At 44.0% G+C, this 20,216-nt stretch overlaps 3 protein-coding genes across 3 annotated transcripts; 2 read left to right on the top strand and 1 right to left on the bottom strand.

Annotated features, from left to right (window-relative positions):
• The first annotated feature begins 1,278 nt into the window (after positions 1–1,278).
• Positions 1,279–6,427, top strand: LOC117837347 (polygalacturonate 4-alpha-galacturonosyltransferase). Its single transcript, XM_034716956.2, has 8 exons — positions 1,279–1,459; positions 3,219–3,250; positions 3,334–3,394; positions 3,491–3,534; positions 3,737–4,074; positions 4,149–4,506; positions 4,619–5,206; positions 5,870–6,427. Exons 1-8 carry the CDS (start codon positions 1,387–1,389, stop codon positions 6,143–6,145), a joined length of 1,770 nt encoding a protein of 589 aa, XP_034572847.1. The 5' UTR covers positions 1,279–1,386; the 3' UTR covers positions 6,146–6,427.
• A 1,048-nt stretch (positions 6,428–7,475) lies between these two features.
• On the bottom strand, positions 7,476–12,540 carry LOC117837348 (uncharacterized). The gene is made up of 13 exons (XM_034716957.2): positions 12,173–12,540; positions 11,956–12,054; positions 11,733–11,834; positions 11,143–11,286; positions 10,250–10,344; positions 10,027–10,156; positions 9,854–9,958; positions 9,587–9,693; positions 9,454–9,505; positions 9,031–9,120; positions 8,867–8,951; positions 8,712–8,776; positions 7,476–7,769 (listed from the first exon to the last, which is right to left on the bottom strand). The coding sequence occupies exons 1-13, from the start codon at positions 12,434–12,436 to the stop codon at positions 7,680–7,682; spliced, it is 1,428 nt and encodes a 475-aa protein (XP_034572848.1). The 5' UTR covers positions 12,437–12,540; the 3' UTR covers positions 7,476–7,679.
• A 3,851-nt stretch (positions 12,541–16,391) lies between these two features.
• LOC117835082 (costars family protein) lies at positions 16,392–18,968 on the top strand. Its single transcript, XM_034714441.2, has 2 exons — positions 16,392–16,585; positions 18,571–18,968. Exons 1-2 carry the CDS (start codon positions 16,505–16,507, stop codon positions 18,751–18,753), a joined length of 264 nt encoding a protein of 87 aa, XP_034570332.1. The 5' UTR covers positions 16,392–16,504; the 3' UTR covers positions 18,754–18,968.
• The last annotated feature ends 1,248 nt before the right edge of the window (positions 18,969–20,216 follow it).

Below are 20,216 nucleotides of genomic sequence, written 5' to 3'. Positions count from 1 at the left end.
GGCCCCCTCCGCCGTTCCAGTTGGCGAGGCAGGCCCGCATGTGGCAGCCGGTACAGCGAAAAGAGCCTTATCGCCATTTGGTCCGACTACGTACGTCCATTTTAGCAAATTTTTTATTCGACTATTTATTTCTGCAAAAATGGTAATAAAAATAAAAATAAAAATAAATCCTCAAAGGATCACTCCGCAGCAGGGCCGTGGCGCTGTCCATGGTGCTGGTGACGAAGCTCGCCAGAGTCGCCGGGGATAATTGTGGGGGCTGCTTGCCTGTTTAAATGGGCCGAATTCCGGCCCAACTGATAATTTGCTTTGACAACTACAGTCAGCCAAAAAAAATCTTTGGACCGGCGAGGAAAATAAACTAATTTCCACCTTTCAAAAAAATAAACAAATTCCATACCGGTTTTAAGGACGGTATCATTTCTTCCAATAAAATAATAAATTAGTTACTTTGTTCTAAATATCATATATTCGGTGGAGGAAATAAGAAATAGTAATTTGTCAAATTTGTGGTTAACTTAGGTCCTTTTGTCTTTTACGATGAGAAAGAGCGCGCGTAAAGCAGCTAAATATATTCAGGACATTCATCATTGCCCATTTTCTTTCCTTAGTGACATCCTGCAACTAATTTAAAATGACGTTAGGTTCTTTTCTATAACTTCTACTTTTTTATTTTTAAGCAGTCCTTTCCAACCTTTTGAGCATGGAGGAACTTCTTGTGATTATCAAAGTTTTCCTCAAGATGAAAAACAATTAGTATCTCACGGATTGATACCTTTGGACACAGGCATTTAGCTGACAAATGAGTCGAGAATAGGGGCATTGTTAATTCATTTCTAAAAATGAGGACATGTATAGAGTTACACCTATTTTTCTCATCTCTTTTAATCTTTTCTCTTTAGCCAATAAAAAGTCCGATATATTATTCATCTATTTTTTATTCCTTCCGTCCCAAATTATAGGTCGTTTGGTCGTTCTAACTTTTGTAGATTCATAAATTTTGTTATGCACTTAGATATACTCATAAGCTAAAACGATTTATAAATTGGGACAGAGGGAGTAGTCATTAAATTTGTACACTAAGTCTACGTATCAGTAATACTAGAATGAATACAGCTTCACATTTTCTCAATGAAAATTCTCTAAATTCTAAATTATTTTTCTAGAAAGAAAAAGAATTCAAAAGTTCTTTTTATTCGGGACCTGTCAAACACGGCACCGACACTAACAGGTGTGAAATGGACCCTTGTCAGTGACCGAAGGGCGGAGCAGTGCCAGTATCGAGTGTACTGGCCGCCACCACTCGTCCCCTCCCCTCGAAAGCCCGCACGAGCCCTCCCCCTTCCTCCTCCAATCAGTTTCCGATCCGACCCGAGCCGGCCGGCCATGGCGATTAGGGCTGGCGGCTCCGCCCTCCTCGCCCTCGCCGTCCTCCTCGCCGCCTCCTCCTGCCTCCAAGGTAATGCCGCTCGCGACCCAGCCCCCATCTGCCCTTCTCTCTGAACCTCCCCCCACCTTTTCCCTTGCGCCGCGCCTCCGGGGATTCCGCTCTCGCGAATCCCGCGACGGAGTGGCTGTAGATCCGTGCGGTTTCTCCCATCCGCGGCGCGGGAACGGTCCCGATCGTGAGGCGGCGTGGGGTTGCGCCGCAGCAGATTGGGACACTTGCCGAGTTTGGGAGGATTCCATCGCCAAATTTGGTTCTGTGACTGTTTCATGTGGGAATGCCGGAATGGGGTTATCACAGGAGACGACTTGTATCTGGGGATTACATGTAGTTTGGTTCTCTGACTGTCTCGGTACATTGGTACGAGAGATTCTGCACTGTAATTTCTAGCGCGGTAGAATTATGGAACGGTGCATTTTTCTATTGATTGATCGGTTTCAGTACCTTAAGCAGATTTCGATGCTAATGTTATTTGATATGTTCTAGTATACCTTGTCCTGTTGCATCTTCTAGTGTTGATATCATTGTGTCATGAAATGTAGGCGGCCACTAGGGCCCTTTGCATTTCAGAGCATACTCTCGCATATCTAAGGAATTTCCTGGAACTATAACTTCATATAAAGACAATTTTGACTGTTTTCCTCTCTGTGACACCATGGTGATCCCTATTTTTCATGTTAGCAATCATAGCTGCACTTACACCCACCTTACAGTTCGATCCTGGTTACCTGACTAACTGCTAAAAACAAGGATTAGAGTACTGCACAAGGAAATAAGGCAAATACATGCTTCTATGCAGTCTACTATTTTCTATTATACAGTGTAATAGACCTGTTTTTTGGTTACTGCTATCTGGGCCATTGGGCTTCAGCATTGTGCTAGTATCAACCTAGGATGTCATTTGTTTCATAGACTATACCTTCTATTCAATGCCTTTCAAGCAATCATTTTGCATAGCATCAGCATGTTCTATTCTTTTTGGTTTTTGTTCGTTTGTGTCACCTGGAGTGTGGCAGCACTTCAGCAGCAATGTTCGCTGTGTCATTTCTTTAAAGCACATAACATTTACAGAGGAAAACGATAGCAGGTGCCATTTCTCAATGGCTTAGAGCACATCGCAAACAATTCAGACATACACTTTTCTTGTAGTCAATAAGTGTATACTTTATTTTCACACAGTTTAAGTTATGATGCTGCATCTCAATGGCAGATGCCAACAAAGTTAAGGATTTTCATTTACTCGTTTGACTCTTGTATGACCAATTGGCTGTCAAAGAAACTCTTTACTGTCAGTTTGCTCAGACATGTAAATAAAACTCATACAGGGCACTACTAGATATGCTACACTTGGCACTTTCATTTTGGAAAGTGCCAACTGTACTTCAGATTAGAATGCTATCCTTGCCCGTTTAGATGATAATAACAGCAAAGCCTTCACTAAACTACTCAACCCTTAGTCTAAAGTTTGGGCCTCTTTTGAATTGTTGGAAACAACAATGCTGTGTTCTGTTGCTGATGTTAACAGTTTGCTTTCACCCATTTTATTTTGGTAGGACCATTATTTCGGTTGGAACCATTTTAGTGTTTGGTTAGCATTCTGACTTGTTCACATATTTAAGAAGAAATGACATGAAGTAATAAGTTACTGGAAGATTTACAATAAAGGCATGAGAACTATGGCTTGAACCTTGAATATCTTCTAGGTTTTTTTGTTGATTGTTGAATCTGTTTTCTCAACTCATGCTAATGCAATTGTTTATGCTTTGTGCAGCTCGAGTGGATCAACTTCATCATGGAAGACAGGCTAGTAAAATATTATCCTGCCTTGTTTCTTTCTTCTGTGTCAAGATATATGTGATTATATTGTCAGGCTTCTGTGATGGTAGGTATCCGACTGGAGTAGGAAACACAACTTTGAACTGCAAAATTTGTCCTCAAGTCAAATGGGTGGGTAACTGAGTATTGATGCCATTTGTTTGTTGCAAGTGAGTTTATCTACTAAGGCCAGCGCATATAACTTGGGGCTTTAATTTTTTAACGCAGACGACCTTCATCTCCTGGGAAGGCCAGAAGAAATAACACGCAGGGTAACATCTTCCCCTTCAGTACTTATCTGTGTAAATTGCAATATTAGTTGGGGTGATTTTATTTGTGCTTACTTCATCATTTTCATCAGCAGTCAATTTCCTTCTTGTGTTATTTTTTCATGAATCACACTATCACAGCTTATTCTGAAATAGAATCTTGTCTCCATTTATCTCTGACAATTTTGATACTTCCCTATTGTAGAAATTAAGGGATAGAAGAACTGGTGTGAGGAAGAAAATGGAAGTAGTGCAGCAGGATGATGAAGCCCTAGTGAAACTTGAGAACACGGGTATCGAACGCTCGAAAGCTGTTGATTCTGCTGTTCTGGGAAAATATAGCATATGGAGACGTGAAAATGAAAATGAGAAGGCAGACTCAAGGGTTCGTCAGATGCGAGATCAAATGATCATGGCCAGAATATATTCTGTTCTTGCCAAATCCAGGGACAAGCTTGATCTTTATCAGGAATTACTCGCAAGGCTCAAGGAAAGCCAGCGCTCCCTTGGGGAAGCTACTGCTGACGCTGAACTTCCTAAGAGGTGGTGCCGGCTTGAGCTGTTCTTTTGCCAAATTTTTTCTCTCTCTACTGATTTCTCTCTTCTCTAATTTGCAGTGCTTCGGAGAGAATCAAAGCAATGAGTCAAGTTTTGTCAAAAGCAAGGGATTTATTGTACGATTGCAAGGCTATTACCCATCGTTTAAGAGCGATGCTTCTGTCAGCTGATGAACAGGTCCGGAGCTTAAAGAAGCAGAGCACCTTCCTTAGCCAGTTGGCAGCTAAGACAATCCCAAATGGCATCCATTGTCTTTCCATGCGCTTAACAATAGACTATTACCTTCTCTCTCCAGAGAAAAGAAAGTTCCCTAACAGCGAGAACTTGGAAAATCCAGATCTTTATCATTATGCTCTTTTCTCAGACAATGTTTTGGCAGCATCAGTTGTGGTCAACTCAACCATCATGAATGCGAAGGTTAGGACAATCTGATCTTCAAATTGAAAGCGCAATTTCTTCATTATGTGTATCATTGAATGACCCAATTATATAGCAATATAGCATTTCTGATTTTGCTATAAATTTGCAGGAGCCTGAAAAACATGTATTTCATCTTGTTACTGACAAACTGAACTTTGGGGCTATGAACATGTGGTTTTTGCTGAATCCACCTGGGGATGCAACAATCCATGTTGAAAATGTCGATGACTTCAAATGGCTAAATTCCTCTTACTGTCCTGTTCTGAAGCAGCTTGAGTCTGCGGCTATGAAAGAGTACTATTTCAAGGCTGATCGTCCGAAAACACTCTCTGCTGGTTCCTCTAATCTGAAGTATCGAAACCCAAAATATCTTTCCATGCTCAACCATCTAAGATTTTACCTCCCTCAAGTCTATCCCAAGTTGAATAAAATCCTTTTCCTAGATGATGACATAGTTGTCCAGAGGGACCTGACTGGACTCTGGGAGGTCGATCTTAATGGAAATGTTAATGGGGCGGTGGAAACATGTGGAGAGAGCTTTCACCGATTTGACAAGTACCTCAACTTCTCAAATCCAAATATTTCTCAGAATTTCGATCCTAATGCTTGCGGTTGGGCTTATGGAATGAACATGTTTGATCTGGAAGAATGGAAGAGGAAAGATATTACTGGAATTTACCACAAATGGCAGAACATGGTGAGTTGCTAATAAGGTTTACTTGCTTTCATACTCGCTTTTCTTTTGAATATTGCATTTTCTGCTCCAGCTTGCCTGTATGGAGCCTGGTGTTTCAGATATCCACCAAGTGATCTTTCCCATAATCATGCATACATAAACAAATCGTATGCACAAAGCAACATGCGAATATTTTATCATGAGCATGATTGCATTTTATACTCATCAGTAAATAATTAATTGATTTATGAGTTCATGACCTGTGCTTTGTCGAAGGAAACTGCAGTTAAATTTTGCATACCATTTTCAGCTGCTAGTACATCAATTAGTTCATTAATGTGGTGTTTGGTTTGAGGAATCACCTCATCAATAGGATTGCCCATCACAATTTGATCCCACAATTTTGGTGGGATGACCCCATTCATCATGTTTGTACTAATTATGTGCATACGAGGAATGAGTTGGTGATGGATCAACCCATTCCTTTCCTCAAACCAAACAAGAATTTTGAGAAGTGAGATGATGATGGACCACCCCATTCCTCAACCAAACAACCCCTAACAGATGCAGGGCTTCTAAAAATAATGAAAACATAAATATACTGGCTGAGATGCGCAGTTCGTTGTGTACATTCACCGAATTCCACAACTGTATTTCACACTACTTCCCTTTTTCTTTTTACAGAACGAAAACAGGCTGCTCTGGAAATTGGGGACACTGCCACCAGGTCTTCTAACTTTCTACAAGCTGACACACCCTCTGGACAAATCATGGCATGTGCTTGGCCTAGGATACAACCCAACCATTGAACGCTCAGAAATAGACAATGCCGCGGTCATCCACTACAATGGGAACATGAAGCCTTGGCTGGAGATTGCAATGACGAAGTACCGACCTTACTGGACAAAGTACATCAATTATGAGCATCCCTATATTCATGGATGCAAGATCAGCCAATAGACACCAGCTAAAGTAAAGTATTCTTCTGTGATGAACATTGGATTTAGATGGGGCTACAAATGAAGTCCCCTGTTAGTAGTATAACTCTACAATATGTTCTTTATTCGTGTTATTAGGATTGTTAGGTATCCTGTGTATGTAGTTCCGTCACCCATTTGTGGTGCCTTCTCCCCTAGGCCATTATTGGTTCTTGTTTAAATTCCTTCACTTTTCGTCATGAAAAGAAGAAAAATGAGCTTTGTGCATCAGCAGATAAATGCAATCTGTCTGAATTTGAGTCAACCTGTCTGAATTTGAGTGGTTATGATTTCATTTGAACTGTAGTATCAAGTGTTCCTTTCAACATTCATGGCAGCATTCTATTGCCACAAGGTGTTAAATATGCCATCTTGTTGGTGCATGAATTTTATATGAATTATTAGTCTAGTTGAATAATTAATATGAGATGCTCCAGTGGGTACATAGGCCCCGTTTGGCTGGCTGAATCAGTTCCGATTCTTCTTTGAATCACTAGAAATGCTGCCAAACGGTCACAGAAGAAATCGGTTCCAGCTAGAAACGTTTCTAGTGTTTCTGCTTTTTTCTACTATGGATCAGAAACACCACCCAGGTAGTTCTGCTTTTTTCTACTATGGATCAGAATCACCACCCAGGTAGTTTCTTGTGATTCCAATTCTTGTTGTCCTACCTCCCATCTAATCTATAAACATTTCTATTAGTCCTTTTTAAGCGCAACAAGTTAAAATGGGTCGCAATTTAAACGTTCTTCAGTCAAAAAAAATCAATATTTTTTAAATATATCAATTTCTATAATTTTTTATATAAATATATTGCTTTTAACTGTGAACCTGAATCTAGCCGGTTAGCCAAACAATTCTACAAAAGTGATTCTGATTCATACGAGAAATGTTTTCGAAGAGAATCTGGATACGAAACAAAACGTTTTCGAAGAGAATCTGGATACGAAACGTTTCTATGAGAATTTAGATCCCTACCAAACACGCCCGTAGTCTGGGTATCACATAAGTAGTACGTAAGCTAGTCGTTTTTTTTCCTTGTGACAGCAGATTAGCAATTTAACTCGTACCATGTCGAACTTGATTATGCCAGCTAAATATTGGTCAAGAGTTTCTTCCAGAAACTTCTTTTTGATTATTTATGTTATTAAGTAACATATTGATTAGATTTTATTTTTCTTTGGGTTATATCGATTATATTGAGAACTGGTTCGTCAGGCTGGGTTTTTTGGATACCAACGCACGATCAGATCTCCTTATTACGTGCATGACCCTGTGCAAGATAAACATTTGCAGAGGAATGCACAAAACCATATCTATAACCCATTAATTTATTGAACATAAAGCTTCCAGGTATGCGCATATTAGTGCAATGTACATGCTCAAGCGTCCATAAACTGCTGATTTTATGTAGTATTGTTGTATACTGACTATACTTCCTATGATGCACACTGGCACACTATGCACCAACAGTCACATGGCCTCCAGAAGCTGGCTATTCAACATCATATCTGATCCTAATAGGAGTAAGCAGCTTGTAGAGCATCGGCCTTTTCGGATGCCACCGAAGCATCTGCGCCTCTTCCATCCAATGAGTATGCTTTCGCCTGGGAAAAAATGAAACAAAATCAAACTTTAATAGATTTGACTTAAAACGGAGTACAAATGGAATCCAAGTATCTCATGAAAACCAGTGATGAAAAAATGGACTGAATAAACTGTGAAGCCAGCTGTCAGGATCAAAATGAAACAAAATCAAACTTTAATAGATTTGACTTAAAACGGAGTACAAATGGAATCCAAGTATCTCATGAAAACCAGTGATGAAAAAATGGACTGAATAAACTGTGAAGCCAGCTGTCAGGATCGCAATCTCTATGATAATCCTAGTGTCATGGTCAAAGTAGTGTCCAGTTTCTATAATTCGAGACATACAAGCACACACAAAAAAAGATCTTCCTACACTACTCCATGTGTGCCTCAATAATATCATAATATTATTAATTTATCTGGTCCATTATGTAAATCTAACTGTGGGGAAAAACCAGGCTTAAAATTGTCAACAAAAGTACATTTTTCAGAAAGGTGTTACAAGAACTCAGAAGCTTCCCTATCTTAAGGTTCCCAATTTTGCTAGGATCTTCAATAACTCACAATAACGATGCTTTATGTGTGGACCAAGCATTTCAATATTTGTACCAGTTGGCCAGTTTAGAGCTGTCATCTTTATTAGGCTGGTAAATAAAACTCAAATTCAGAATTTTACATCTTAGCATCTGCTTATATGCCAAGAGAACGTCTGTGATATCTAAAGAAACAGTAAGATTGATGCAAAAATTCAGCCTGTAGTGCACAAAATAAATTTATCTTAAATCTACAAACTGTTGTTATCTATGCCTTGTCTTTCTGCAAAGTGATCCCACGGATTATCAGCCAAAAAAACTCAAATATTTACCAGCTCAGTTCAGAAATACTTCAGAGTTTTTCCGTTAGGAAACACTGGCCAATATAACAGAATGAAAAGAACACAATCGTGGAAGCAATGTTACCAGCAAACGCCACAGGAAGGGTGCCCCATCTCGTTTCCTTATTTGTTTGCCAAGCACATCAATTGCTGTGTAACATTAAAACTGCATTAGCTCCTAACACAGGGAGGAACATAAAGAGGTATAGTTCAATTTAGTGACTAAAGAAGACCACATACCTTTCGAAGTCTCTCCAGCACTTATTAGAACAACGTACCAAACTTCATTAAAGACATCCACTTGTTCATCTGATGCACCGATCATCTGATTGCACCATTTGTTACCTTTAGCAAACATAAACAAATTTATATTTACTTGTGTTAAAGTCCTAAAGGGTTCCAACCTTATAACCAAGCGCATCAAAGTCTGGACCCAGAGTGTCAAAGACCGTCTTGTGCTCTTCATTTCCAAATTGATAAACAGCCTCCGCTAGCTATGTGAAAGAAAGTAACAAAAGAAAGCAACATTTATCAATGTTCTTGGAGAAGATTTGTGACATAATTTTTATTTGTGCAGTGCTGTAATAGGCAAGGAAGTAAATAAATGAGCAAAGAAAATTACAAAAACAACAAGCTATAGGAATGCAGCTCATCAGAAAATTAGTTTGCATGTATGCCATGGAGCATAATTTGTGTGCAGTGATATTTAGGCAGAAATAAGATAAATCACACCATACTGTTAATGCTTACTACTAGGGTGAGTAAATACTCAGTACATATGATGTGTCTCTCGTTGTACTTGAACGTGTACAGAAAAATTAGCATACCTGGAGGGCCTTCTGCATCACTTGCTGCCTATCTTTGTCCATCGAACTGACCCTGCAATCAGGTAGATTTGCAGCATTAATAACTATAATGGAACCTAATTATGTTCCTTTAAAAGAAAAGACCATATCTGACCTTGACTTCAAAGATTCCAACATATTTTGTGCACTTTTTAACTCGCCCGTAATTGATAGCGCCCATAAAATAAGCAAATCAAGGAGCCATTCCACATGCCATATAGACTGAAAAAAGTTCAAACTGTCATTTAGAAGAATGAGCTTCATACAGCTTTAGTTCAGATCAGTAAAATAGGAATAGGTAGCTAATTAGTGTAGTTAACTATGTAGTCTATGTGCCAACCTACCGCAGGTGTTTCAAATGTGTTGAGAGAAATGTCAGTACCTCATCCTTTAGTGCATCGAGAAATGTTGTTAACCTCTCTTTAGCAGGATGTACATGACCACGCACATACAACCGTAGCAGCAACCCTAGAGCATTCAAATACACCTGAATGCATGATAAGCTATTCAGTGTCCCAACATCTGTGTCTAAGGAAAAATAACTAGCAAAAATACCTCCGCGGCCTCACAGTCACTTTTCTCAAGTTCCTTCATGATATTTTGATCATATACATCTAGGACTTTCTGTAAAGGGGATTCAGCTTCCAAGTAACAAACAGCGACATGCCACCAGTTGTGAGTAAGCCTGTAAGAGAAGAAAATGATGTTTTCTAAGAAACCATGAGCATGACCTTTGAATTATAACAATACAACACAAATTGTGTGGAAAACTACATACAAAAATGATGTGCATGCAATCCATGATGGAGAACATGATTCCATGAACTCAGTAGCTTCTCTGAAGCGACATTCCTGCTGAAAAACGTGGCACAACTGCACGAAGAAAACTAAAATGTTTGTTTTAGTGGAACTTTTTGTTATTGGAAATGTGCACATATCAGCTAAGTGAAACAGTACATTGTTAAGATACAATTTTTCTAACTGGAAAGAAGCCACAGAGTGCCTGCATAACTCAGCAAGAGCTATCCCATATAGCAATGAAACAATGATCATGCTCTATTCACAAAGGATAAATAGTATCCGGCTTCTGAAGCAACGGACGAATCAAATGAAGAAGCAGGCGGGGAGATGTAGGCCCACAATTAGCGAACCATAAGGATTTCTCATGCACGGACCTGATTCAACCAATTGACTAAGACAAAATCTAATTGTTTAGTTATATGCCCCATAATGCAACATGGTTCAGATTTCCCAGAGGCATGTCTATTGTCTGCTATCACCAAGCTCTACATGCCAGCTGCTGCTTGCCTTCAGTTATTGGTGGGTACCGGTTACACTGTGCTAAACAACCAATGATCTAAATTCCATATGTCCATGCATTGATGAGTGGGACCAGCATGCTCATGATAACCTTTTTATTTTCAGGAGTGTTAGAAGTTTCTGAAAACACAAACCTACATACACTTATGGGCCAGCTAAATCAAAATTTGCATTTCCTGAAAAAAAAACACAAATTGCAATTGCTAGTACTAGATCCTGCACAGAAACCCATCCAATTGTTATTCTTTCATCATATTTCTACTGAATGGATCCAACACGGGAAGCATTTAAAGTTATAGTTAGAGACAAGATAAAAGAACTACTGAAACTATAACCTGATAATGAACATACATTATGCTGCGACCAGACGTCATTCTTGTTTATAGCCAAGCCTTTTCGAGCAGCTCTCTCAGCTTCATCCATCTTTCCAAGCTCTAGCAAAGGGAAGGCGAGCATACCATATATGTAGTTCTGATCTTGATTCTCTGGCAAAACCTGATCAGTAACAAGTATCATATAAATCTAATGAAAAATTGAAAACAGTCTATTGCTACAGTGTTTTTTAAGAGGAGCTGAGTTGATGAATTATTTGGTAACAGATGCATTCGAAGTTTTTTCATTATACCATTTGGCACAGGCACAAACAAAAAGAAAAGGTTCCAAAGAAAACAGAGTGAAGAGGAATGCAATGCTATTTGAGTTCCATGCTCTGGGTCAGTGGGTCATCATGCTGTCAGGGAACAATTGGCACTGGACTTCTTTCAGCGAAATTTGATTTTATGTTCCATCCAAAACTACCATACTTGAAATTCCTTAAAGTGAATTAACGAATGTACCCAAGGTGATTTTCTTTTTTTGGAATGAATTTCAACTTTCTTGGGTCGAATACAAGAATTTAACTACTTAAGCACATAAATACACTGTAATCTGGTATAACTTACTTGTTCGACAAATTTCAGGGATAAATCCGGATTTCCTAAATAGAAGCAGAGGTGCTGCGCTCTCTTGAGAGACAGGATATCCCTGGGGAAATTCTTGAGCAACTGTCACAGACAACCGCATACCAGAAATTAACCAACTGGTCCGCTAGTACCAAAAGAATCCAATATCACACGCTTCCATTATCCAAAGCCTGAATCAACTAGAAATAAAAGCCATCGCAACCTCGAAGTGCCTCTGCAGTGCCACCTCCTCTTTCCTCTGCTCGCCCACCATCGCGGAGAGCGTCCCGAACACGGCCCTCTCGTACTCCGTCGCATTTCCCTGGAAGCAGATGAGCAAGCACATACACATACACACCACAGGTTTAAGGCAGCAGGATCATCACGGAACGAAAGGGGGCGCGGGGCAAGGTAATCGTAAAAGTAGGACGGCAGCTCACGAGGTTGTCCGCGGCGGCGGCGAGGAAGGCGGCGGCCCCCGCGGGGTCCCTGGGCGCGACGGCGTGCGCGGCGTGCGCGGCGGCGAGGGCGCAGCTCGGGTCGGCCGCGGCGGCGCGGAGGGCGGCCGCCACGCGGCCGCGGCCGAAGGACAGGAAGGCCGCGTAGTAGGCGTCGAGCGCCGCCGCGCACTCCGCGGAGGACGTCCGGTACTCCTGCCCCCACATGTCCCGCCTCACCTCCCCCTCCACCGCCGCCGCCGCCATCCCGGTCGCCTCGCTCGCTTTCCGGCGGCGTCGCTGTTCGGTCGCTTGCTTGGTCGGTGGGTGCTCGCGTCGCGTTCCCTGCGGGCGTCGGGAGTGGGAAGGGGTCTCGCGGCTGCTGATGTGCTCTGCTTGCCAGTTGCTATCGCGTTGACACGGGGGTTGTTCGTCTGTCAGCGTCTGTTTGTTCGGTGGTGGATGACAGGTGGGCCACACCTAGCGTTTGCGTGCCTGAGGCCCATCACGTCAGTGAGTGCGACACGCCCTGCGACATGTGGGGGTTTTTTCGATGGCGAGGCGCCTCGTGGGTGCCGACGCGGCGGCACGCGGAGGTTGGGGACGATCCGAGGACGAGCTGAGGTGGCGGATTTGGAGGGGTGGGATCGGATTGGAACCAAGATAATCGTGTCCTCTTTTTGCTTCAGGGGGCGTTAGGTTACCTTCGGCACCTGTCACATCGAATGTTTAGATACTAATTAGGAGTATCAAATGTAGATTATTTATAAAACCCATTACATAAGTGGAGGCTAAACGGCGAGACGAATCTATTAAGCCTAATTAATCCATCATTAGCAAATGTTTACTGTAGCAACACATTGTCAAATCATGGACTAATTAGGCTTAATAGATTCGTCTCACCGTTTAGCCTCTACTTATGTAATGGGTTTTGTAAATAGTCTATGTTTAATACTCCTAATTAGTATCTAAACATTCGATGTGACGGGTGCTAAAAATAAACAAGAGTAACCAAATCATGTCTGAACTGAAGATCTTTTCAATTTATTCATGGCATCAGGAAATGTGCAGTCGAAACTCTGTAGCCTGCTAGTTGAAAGAACTCTTTGATTTGATCATTAAAACAACTGTTTTGAGTTCGATCGTTGATTCAAGAACTATTTTGGACCATGTATAATCATGTAGTTATAGACAGATAGTACTCACCTTTACTGAATTTTCCTCTGATCTGCAGAGTAGATTTAGTTTGGTTGATTTATATAATTCAACTTACCCCACGCGTCGCTCCTGTGTAGGCGAGGCTGCCGCCCGCCTCCTACTCCCTCCCTCCGCCCTACCCTTCACTGCACCGCCGCTCGAGCCGACCGCCGGAAGTCCGAGCGGCCTGCAAGGATGGCGGTGGCGGAGCGGCCTTCTCCTCCTTCGCGTCCAAGTGGGCGTGGCCGCCTCGGTCGTTGGAGGGGCAGCCCGTGGTGGTGCCGGCGAGGATGGTCGGATCCGGCGCCGGCGGGTGCGGATCCAGCATCCCTGCGGCCAGATCCGCCGACAGACTACTCCCAGGCGTAGGGGGCGATGGTCGGCGATGGGCGAGTGCTGCCATCGGAGCGCGGCCATGGGGACCCGGCATCGGGAGAAGGGAGGTCTAGGGTGCGGCTGGCAAGTAGCGAGCAGAGACATCATGGCGAAGTTGGAAGCGGTTGCCCGCGCCGGCGCGACATTTTTTCCAGCGGCAGCAGCGGCGAAGTGATGGAGGATACGGGCACATGGATTGGGGAGGTGGTTAAGCCACGGGTGCGAGCTGTTGGAATGTGGTGGTTGGAGGCGAGACGTGCCGGTTGCGTGTGGCTAGACGGTCGGCCAGATTTGGACTGGTGCTCCATGGCGGTCAATGAGGTACTTCTACACGACAGCTTCCGTGTCTTCAATGGCGGCGACGTGGTGTTGCGATCGGGGTGGCCTATGCAAGGCATGCCAGTGACGCCACGGAGGCGCGGCAGGGACACCTGGTGCAGGGGCGCACTGGCAGCACCGAGGTGGTGCTGCGGGCGTCAACGGGTCACCTTTCCTTGGCTGAGAAGTTGCAGAGGCGGTGAGGGGAGAAGGAGGCGGCTGATTGCTGGTGGGGGCTCGCGCGGCGTGGAGGAGGCTGCGCACGCCAAGGCACGTGTGTAAGGTGGCGACGCCCCGAGGAGATGCCCGACGACGCATGATGGTGAGATGGTGTAGCGGTAGCCGCGTGCGAGGAGTGGGGTACGACGGCGTGGTGTGTGGAGGCACGGCAGCGACGCCGTCCCAAATGGGCTGCCTTGAATGTGGTCCGGGAGTGCCAAGCCGTGCAGTGAGGGGTTGGAATGCTCTGGACGAAATCCCTCGTTGGCGTTTCTTGCTAGTGGAGATAATGGCGACGCCCTAGGGCATCGTTATCCCCATTGGGGGCATGATGTCTGAGCTACAACCCTATTGCACAGGTCCTCTGGGTGAAAACCCTATCCAGATCTTGGATGAGCGACGGCGGCGCCATTGGCATCGTGCGTTCCTTGGAGGCATTTAGAGACCCATCTCGGTTTGTGGCATTGCTGGTCCATTGGTCATGGACGGCCGCAGTTGGTGGCGGCAATTCCGCCACGTGGCAAGTTGGACGGGTGTTGCTGAGGCCACGTGGAGGTGATCGCAGTTATGGTGAACTGTGGCCAGGGGTTGTCGCATGGTTGTCGATTTTTGCTGCTTGCAGCGGACCGCAACGGCTGGTGTTGCTTGGCAACGGTCAGTGCGCGCGTAGGACTGCGTCGGAGGATGGTGCTTGCGGCAACGGTATCGTGGGACAACTAGGCTTGTAGCGGATTGCGGCAGGTTGCTCAGCTTGGCTGGGCTACCAGGTGCGGTACATCGTCGGAAAACGGCGTAAACGACTCCTCTGGCTTGCTGACATGGCGGCGGAGGTTTTTGCGCGGGTGAAGCAACGAGGCGAAGTCGACCTGCGGCGGTGGCTTGGTTGATAGATGGAGATTTTGGGGAGTGGGGCAACATTGCTCACCACTCTGACGACAATAAAAGAAACGGATCCATGACGTGGAGTACTGTGGTGGGCGTGGCGAGGTCCCCCGTACGCGGTGTTTTCTTCAAGGCGACGAGAGCGAGGTGGAGTTCAACGGCGAATATGGCGAGGCTCCCGCGCGTTGTATTATTGCGGTGGCGACTGCGAGGTAGCCTGCGAGAGGTCTGGATTCGGTGGTATCACTCTGTCAAGTGGAGTGTGGTATTGCAGCGACATTACAATGGAGGATCCCGCATGGCGGTGGCCTTCTCGGTGCGGTGCAGTCTATTTCTACCGGTTCCCTGTTGACGTAGGGCCATGACTAGAGGTTTCGACGAATACATGAGTGTGAATGTTGGTGGGTGCCGTGGTAAAGGCTTCGATTCTGTTACCTTGGCGAGTGGAGTGGTGAGGCCGCGTTGACATCCCAATCTAACCGGTCGGGTGTGACGGATTTAAGTTGAGTAGTTACCCGTGTTGACGTTCTAATCCAACCGGCGATTTTTTTTCTTTTCTTTTTCCTTTTCCTGCCTATGGCCTTCCAGGGTTGTAGTCTTGTATTTTTCTACTACATCAACAAAATACGCACTATCTTAGGGGGTGTTTGGATCTGTAGTCCCGACTAAAATTCATATCACATCGAATATTTGGAGACTAATTAGGAGGACTAAATATGAGCTAATTATAAAACTAATTACACATATGGAGGCTAATTTACGAGACGAATCTATTAAGCCTAATTAATCCATCATTAGCACATGTTTACTGTAGCATCACATTGTTAAATCATGGACTAATTAGGCTTAATAGATTCATCTCGCAAATTAGTCTCCATCTGTGCAATTAGTTTTATAATTAGTCTATATTTAATACTTCTAATTAGTATTTAAACATTCTAAACATTCGACGTGACAAAAGTTTTAGGAGCGACTAAATAAACAAAGACCCCCTTAAGCGGTTCCTTAAAAAAAAGGTTGGTTGATTTGAGAATCCGTGTTGGTGAAGAGCGACGCTGTGTACCTCACAGAATATCCCATCACAAAATTCACAGTTCACCGGTTGATCCGCAAGCAGCTCAAGCGAGGGTAGTGACCAGTCAGCCTCCATCTCGCACGTCCAGTTCCTGATCAAACGGTCCACGCCCGACAGTTGGTGCCACTCCAACTATAACTACCGCAGGCTCCTCTGCATCTGAAATATCCTGCCAGGTGCCAGCGGCCGCGGACAAGATCCAAGAACTCGCGCCACGCACGGACAGGGCCGGAGATCGAGAGTGAGAGTGACCGACAGCGCGAGGCGCCATGAACGTCGAGGAGGAGGTCGGGAAGCTCAAGGAGGAGATCCAGAGGCTCGGCCAGCAGCAACCCGACGGCTCCTACAAGGTACCCCTTGTCCGTCTGGCGCCCCCCTCTCCAGGCAGATCTGAGCCATCTGCTCCGCCGCATTTCCTTCTTCTGTGCTGCCATCTCTGGCATGGGCTGCGCCGGGATACCTCCTCTCTTCTCGATGATTAGGACAATGTGCAGTTTGATGGTGCGCGCAGACCTACCTGGCGTGAAGCTGCGGAAGTCCCCCCAAAATCTTGATCGGCGGCTGCGATCTAGTCGAGTCCTAGAGATGGCGTTGTCGATTTGATGGATTTTGAGAGATCATCCTTCGGCACTGCTGATGCGAATTTGCAGCAGGGTCTTGTTCAAATAAGGGTATGCTTATTTTGCCAAAAGCTGGATGCTCGAACTGATGTGTGCAGTACCAGTCGCTGCCAAAGCTGATTTTCCCCAGTACAGATCCCCCCAAATCTGTGCACCTCTGGCAATTACCTAGTCAACTAGTGCATCAATGATATTAAAATTGAAATACAACATTTCTAGAATTCTACTCCTTTTAAATTTGGGGTGGCGTTGCATGTTAGTTCTGCAGGGATTACCGTAAGCTATTCAATTCATACATTATCCCGTATTCCAGTGAACCGATTAATTTTTGAAATTTTAAAGAAGCTCGAACAAATGGAAACATCTGTTTACCGTTTCCTAATTGCTCTAGTTAAATGTTAGGCTGTATCCGTAAATGTCATTCTCAATGAAGGTGCCCACTGTGATTGTGCAAAGAAGAGTGTAACTGATCAAGGACTGTAGTCATACTTATTGCTTACAGAGTTCTTTCATATCGCAAATCTTTGTTTTGTTAACTACTATGGATCCCTGTTTATTTGAAAATACTCAAAACAAATTCAACAGAATTCTTTCATCTTGGTTATTTTGGTTACTTTTTTATTTTTGTTTGCTTAATTAAGAGGAAATTAATATTCAGTTTGTGTGATCGTCTGTTACCTTCTAATAATCTTCTGTATTATTTTTCCTAGCCATTCGTTTCCAGGTTGTGTCTTCAACACGTGAGGCTATAAAGTGCATATGATAGCTTAGAACGGCTTGTCACCATGATTCTCCTTCGTTTCCTATTCAGGGGGTGTTTGATACTAGGTGCTAAACTTTAGCAGTGTCACATCGGATGTTCGGATGCTAATTAGAAGGATTAAACATGAGCTAATTATACAATTAAGTGCAGAACCTTGTGCTAATTCGCGAGACGAATCTATTAAGCCTAATTAATCCATCCTTAGTAAATGGTTACTATAGCACCATATTGTCAAATCATGGGCTAATTAGACTTAATAGATTCGTCTCGCGAATTAGACTCCATCTGTGCAATTAGTTTTGTAATTAGCCTATGTTTAATACTTCTAATTAGCATCCAAACATCCGATGTGACAGGTGCTAAACTTTAGCAGCATGTATCCAAACACCCCCTCAGTGACTCCAAGGTTTAGTTTTTTACCACTTAAGATTAGGCTGGTTGTTTTCATGTTTGCTGTGACTAATTCAAACTTTCCAAATCCTAATCTTGGCTCATTACATTGGTCCATTGCCCTACTAATCATCTTAAAATATTTTGACATTTGATCTTAGTCCCTAACTCTAGCCAAAAGCTATGATGAAAAGAAACAGAAATAACCTGGTATAGTACATTGCTGTAGTCCCTAGCACTATCCATGTACTGTAGCTTCTGTAGTTCTGCACATTTTATGCTTGCGCTGTATGACATTCTTAAATGAGAACACTACTGGCAGTGGCAGGTGAGGATGCTATGATTTGCTTATTGCAGACCTTTTGCTAACAGAGTTCCACTTTTGAAGAGTCTGTAAGCAATATTGTAATTGTTAGCCTTATAACACACAAGATAAAATTATGATGTTACAGGGTCTATAAGAAATTACCAATGTTATTGTTTTCATCTTTACTGTTCTATACCTTGTGAACTTGTACCGAGGACATCAATACTGCATTACTGAACTTATTACGCTTTGCAGGTCAAATTCGGTGTACTCTTCAACGACGATCGCTGTGCAAACATTTTTGAAGCACTAGTTGGCACCTTGAGGGCCGCCAAGAAGAGGAAAATTCTGACCTATGATGGCGAGCTGCTTCTGCAGGGTGTTCATGACAATGTGGAGATAACCCTATTGCCCCCTCCTGCAGTTGCTGCCGCTTGAGGCGCACAGAACCACCATTCCCCTATTCTGTATCGTTGATATGCTTGTACTGTTGTGCCTATATTTTCATGAACCATTTGGTATTTCCAGAAGACTGCTATTGTGTGATGTATGAAGTTGTGACGCTTAAAAAATTGGCTTGCTTGCTTATGGCTGTGCTGTAACATTCTAGATGACTTTTCTTTCTCCAGAAAATAACCATTTTAGTTCCATTACCTTACCATTTTCCTTAATATGTTTCTTGCGATCCTTATCTACAGACTACAGTTACTTCTCTCACCAGCATATATTGTCACCCTGATCAATACATCACCTACTTCAGAATGATAACACCTATTATCAGGACATGTCTTATAATAACCAAGTTTATAAATAGGTGAAATAAACAGAGAGTGAGGAGTGATAATTTGTTGCTGAGGAATGCAGGCTGATTTTCACCACTTCCACTTTTCTTTTCGAGAGAATTTCCTATTTGATATTTTCACCACTTCCACTTTTCTTTTCGAGAAAATTCCCTATTTGACATCGAAAAGGTAGCTTATTTCCCTATTTGACATTCAAAATTTCAATCTTTCCTATTTGTCATCGAATTCATTTTACCGTGCCTCCTACGACCCTGCCGTCGATTCTGTCAGCCTGAATCGTTTTTCGCTCGTGTATGCCAGTCAGATTGTTACCATGTGGACCAAAATACCCTTGCTTATTGGAACTTATCCTTCCGCATCCTCGCAGTCTCTTCTCTCTCATGCGCTTCTCCTTCCCCATCCGACTCCAGCCACAACACAGCCGCTGCGGGGAGGACGGGCGGCAGGAGCGCGCGCGAGAGCGGTGCATGTGCGGCCGTGCGCGGGAGGATGGGCGGCGAGGGCGCGCAGCGCAGGCATGTAGGCGCGCGCGCGAGCGAGCGAGCGGCGCGTGCACGGGAGGACGGGCGGCGGGCGTACGCGGGCAGGCGGCAAGCGGGCGCTCCGGCCACACGGGTAGCCGCACCGGCGCTCCGGCCGCGGGGGTAGCCACATCGGCGGGCCGCTGGCGCTCGGGCTGCACGCGCTGGCGGCGGCAGCAGGCAGCCGCCGCAGCCCCGTTGCTCGAGCTCCACCTCTTGAACGCGCCGCTCTACATGTCGCCGCCCATGGGCGTGACCACGTCCACGTGAGGAGCGAGGTTGCCCAGGTTCGGCTCCGGCTCCGGACAATCGCATCCTCGGGTATACTGGGTTCGAGAGGAATCAGATGCACCAGAAATTGGCACTGTTATGGGCCAGCATATGACTAAAGGATTAATGTTTTTTTCATTACATGCTAATACATAAAAATGAGTCAACGCAGTTCCTTGACCTCAAACGCCCATAAATCCAAAACGGCATTAAAGTATGTGGATTAATCAAAATGCACGGTATCATACTCAATACTGATGCAAAGAGCCACGAGGGGTAAAAAAGTCTTTTCAGATGTATGTTAACA

Source organism: Setaria viridis, chromosome 9 (genome assembly GCF_005286985.2).
Source record: "Setaria viridis chromosome 9, Setaria_viridis_v4.0, whole genome shotgun sequence".
Taxonomy (NCBI): domain Eukaryota; kingdom Viridiplantae; phylum Streptophyta; class Magnoliopsida; order Poales; family Poaceae; genus Setaria; species Setaria viridis.
The sequence above is the reverse complement of the archived record's forward strand: the minus strand, read 5'-3'. Positions and strand labels throughout refer to the sequence as shown.